The following is a 2,034-nucleotide window of genomic DNA, read 5'->3' as shown; positions in this document are numbered from 1 at the left end:
AAGGAAAAAAATTTTATAATTACCTCGGGAAATTTCCTTTGACAGTTGATACTAGCCTTATCACTAGTTTCTTTCACCGATGAAGTGTTGCACTTTTCTCTCATATACATATCTTTATCTCTTTGCAATTCAGAGGACTTGTGCTTGCAATTCCTGCAACTTTTGCAACACTTCTTCATTGGTAAGATTTGATCTTCTCCTAGGACTCTTGTAAAAAGAGGTTGGAGTCACACCATGACCCTTACCCCTCACCCGACCGGGATACTCAGGAGCATCTAGTGCTCTACTAAGTACGCTCCCCTCACCGGTGGATACCGATTGCGACAAGGGTCTCCTGTAATTCATTTACATTTCAATAATTATTAGTGGAGATAAAAAATCATTTATATATTAAAAAACATTTGATTTAATTAAAGACACAGCATTATACTTACACATTCAGTATAAACTCTCTGAACATCGGGATCAACAGCTTGATTCTTGCCCACACGAGCTTCCTTCCACAACACATGTACAGGAAGTGAAGTTTCCTCACTTTTAGTCTCCTCTAGCTATGCATTGACACAAATGATAAAATCGTCAAATAAAAACATGCACATGTAGACAATTAATTAAATCGAATTTCTATTTACTTACAATTTTATCCTCTAAGCGTGCATATCCCAAACGCCCTTTTTTGTATGGATACGCGGGTTTGGATGCTCTCTCCCTATTCGTGGCACTCTTTTTCTGAAAAGCTTCATCTCTTTGCTTTACAAACTCAGCCCAATCTGCTTCATCAATGAAGGTCGCATACTTTGTTGGCCGTCCCGGTGCAACTTCAAGAAATTTTCCATCTTTATCCTTAAGATAGGTGTTTGTCAAAAAACTTTTCCACCCTCTATATCTCTTGCCGGCCAAACTAAGTATGTAGCTTTTACGTTCATCTGGTATCTCAAAAGTCCTCTGCAAAAAGAGTACGCATAGTGTGTTAGTATAAATAATTTAAACAATTTATCGTCAAGATAATAACAACAATTAACCATATATGATATATACCTGAAGCTCTTCCCAAATCGCTTGTTTTTTTCTCCTCCAATTCTAAATTTTTCGTCTTCGATTTCCAGGTAGCTATGGAGACTGGAATATGCATACGGACAAGTGTACCAATATAACTTGTCAACTTTGCAGAATTAGGACCAATTGGTTGTTTATCAGAATTCCATTCCAATCGGTATACTAATCCTTGGTCTCTATGTCGTATGATATCCCTCATAATAGTGATGCCTCGTGCAACCTCTTTTGCTTCAGTATCAGGTGGAGCATTTGTATCCGAAGCAACTCTTTCTTGTGAGTTTTCTTGTAAGTTTTCAGGTGGGTTTTCAGGTGGAGCATCTCTATCTGAAGCCATTGAACCTGTATCAAACAAACTAAAGCACATTAGTACACTGTTAATAAGCTAACAATCTATACAAGTCAAATGGAAGTCAAACCATGCATGTACAAGTAAATCGGAAACGAAATCGGTACAAATCAAAATAAGCGTAAAAAAAGAAAGTTATCGGAATTGAACGAAATTTACATGGCTATGGTAAAACGTCGCCACGGACTCAAAAACAAAGTCGGTTTTCCGAAATTCAGACCCTAAGCCCGACTTTTGATTACGGGCAGAAGCAAAACCGATAAAAAAATAGTCCCGAAATGTAAAGATAAGTGCATGAGCAGCTCCGGAATCGTCAAAATAGTATAGTTACATGTAAAGAAGTCAACAAGCGGATACATGGTTCAAAAGTTATGTACAAAACGAGAATATGCACCAAATTGAATAAAACAAATTAGTCGGACTATGTATACTATTACCTTTATCACTAACGTCTCTTTCTTTTCTTGGTAGGTTTGTGTACTACGCGTCTCTTAACAATGCGGACGGTTGGATTGATCCAAATACCCTCATTATGATCATTTCTAATACAAGATTCATTCTCATTTTGATCGTTTCTTGTACAAGATTCAATGCCAACACCAATATCACCATGATCTTCAATTTTTTCATCA

The 2,034-nt window shown here is 37.1% G+C and overlaps 1 protein-coding gene across 1 annotated transcript; it reads right to left on the bottom strand.

Moving 5' to 3' along the window:
• Nucleotides 1-837: 837 nt before the first annotated feature.
• Nucleotides 838-1,396, bottom strand: LOC131645848 (uncharacterized). Its single transcript, XM_058916047.1, has 2 exons — nucleotides 1,039-1,396; nucleotides 838-945 (listed from the first exon to the last, which is right to left on the bottom strand). Exons 1-2 carry the CDS (start codon nucleotides 1,388-1,390, stop codon nucleotides 935-937), a joined length of 363 nt encoding a protein of 120 aa, XP_058772030.1. The 5' UTR covers nucleotides 1,391-1,396; the 3' UTR covers nucleotides 838-934.
• Nucleotides 1,397-2,034: the final 638 nt, after the last annotated feature.

This window comes from Vicia villosa, linkage group LG2, assembly GCF_029867415.1.
Source record: "Vicia villosa cultivar HV-30 ecotype Madison, WI linkage group LG2, Vvil1.0, whole genome shotgun sequence".
In the NCBI taxonomy this organism is placed as follows: Eukaryota; Viridiplantae; Streptophyta; class Magnoliopsida; order Fabales; family Fabaceae; genus Vicia; species Vicia villosa.
The sequence above is the reverse complement of the archived record's forward strand: the minus strand, read 5'-3'. Positions and strand labels throughout refer to the sequence as shown.

Excerpts from the sequence above, each read along its gene's own strand:
- LOC131645848 (XM_058916047.1), bottom strand. The coding sequence starts at position 1,390 with ATGGCTTCAGATAGAGATGCTCCACCTGAAAACCCACCTGAAAACTTA.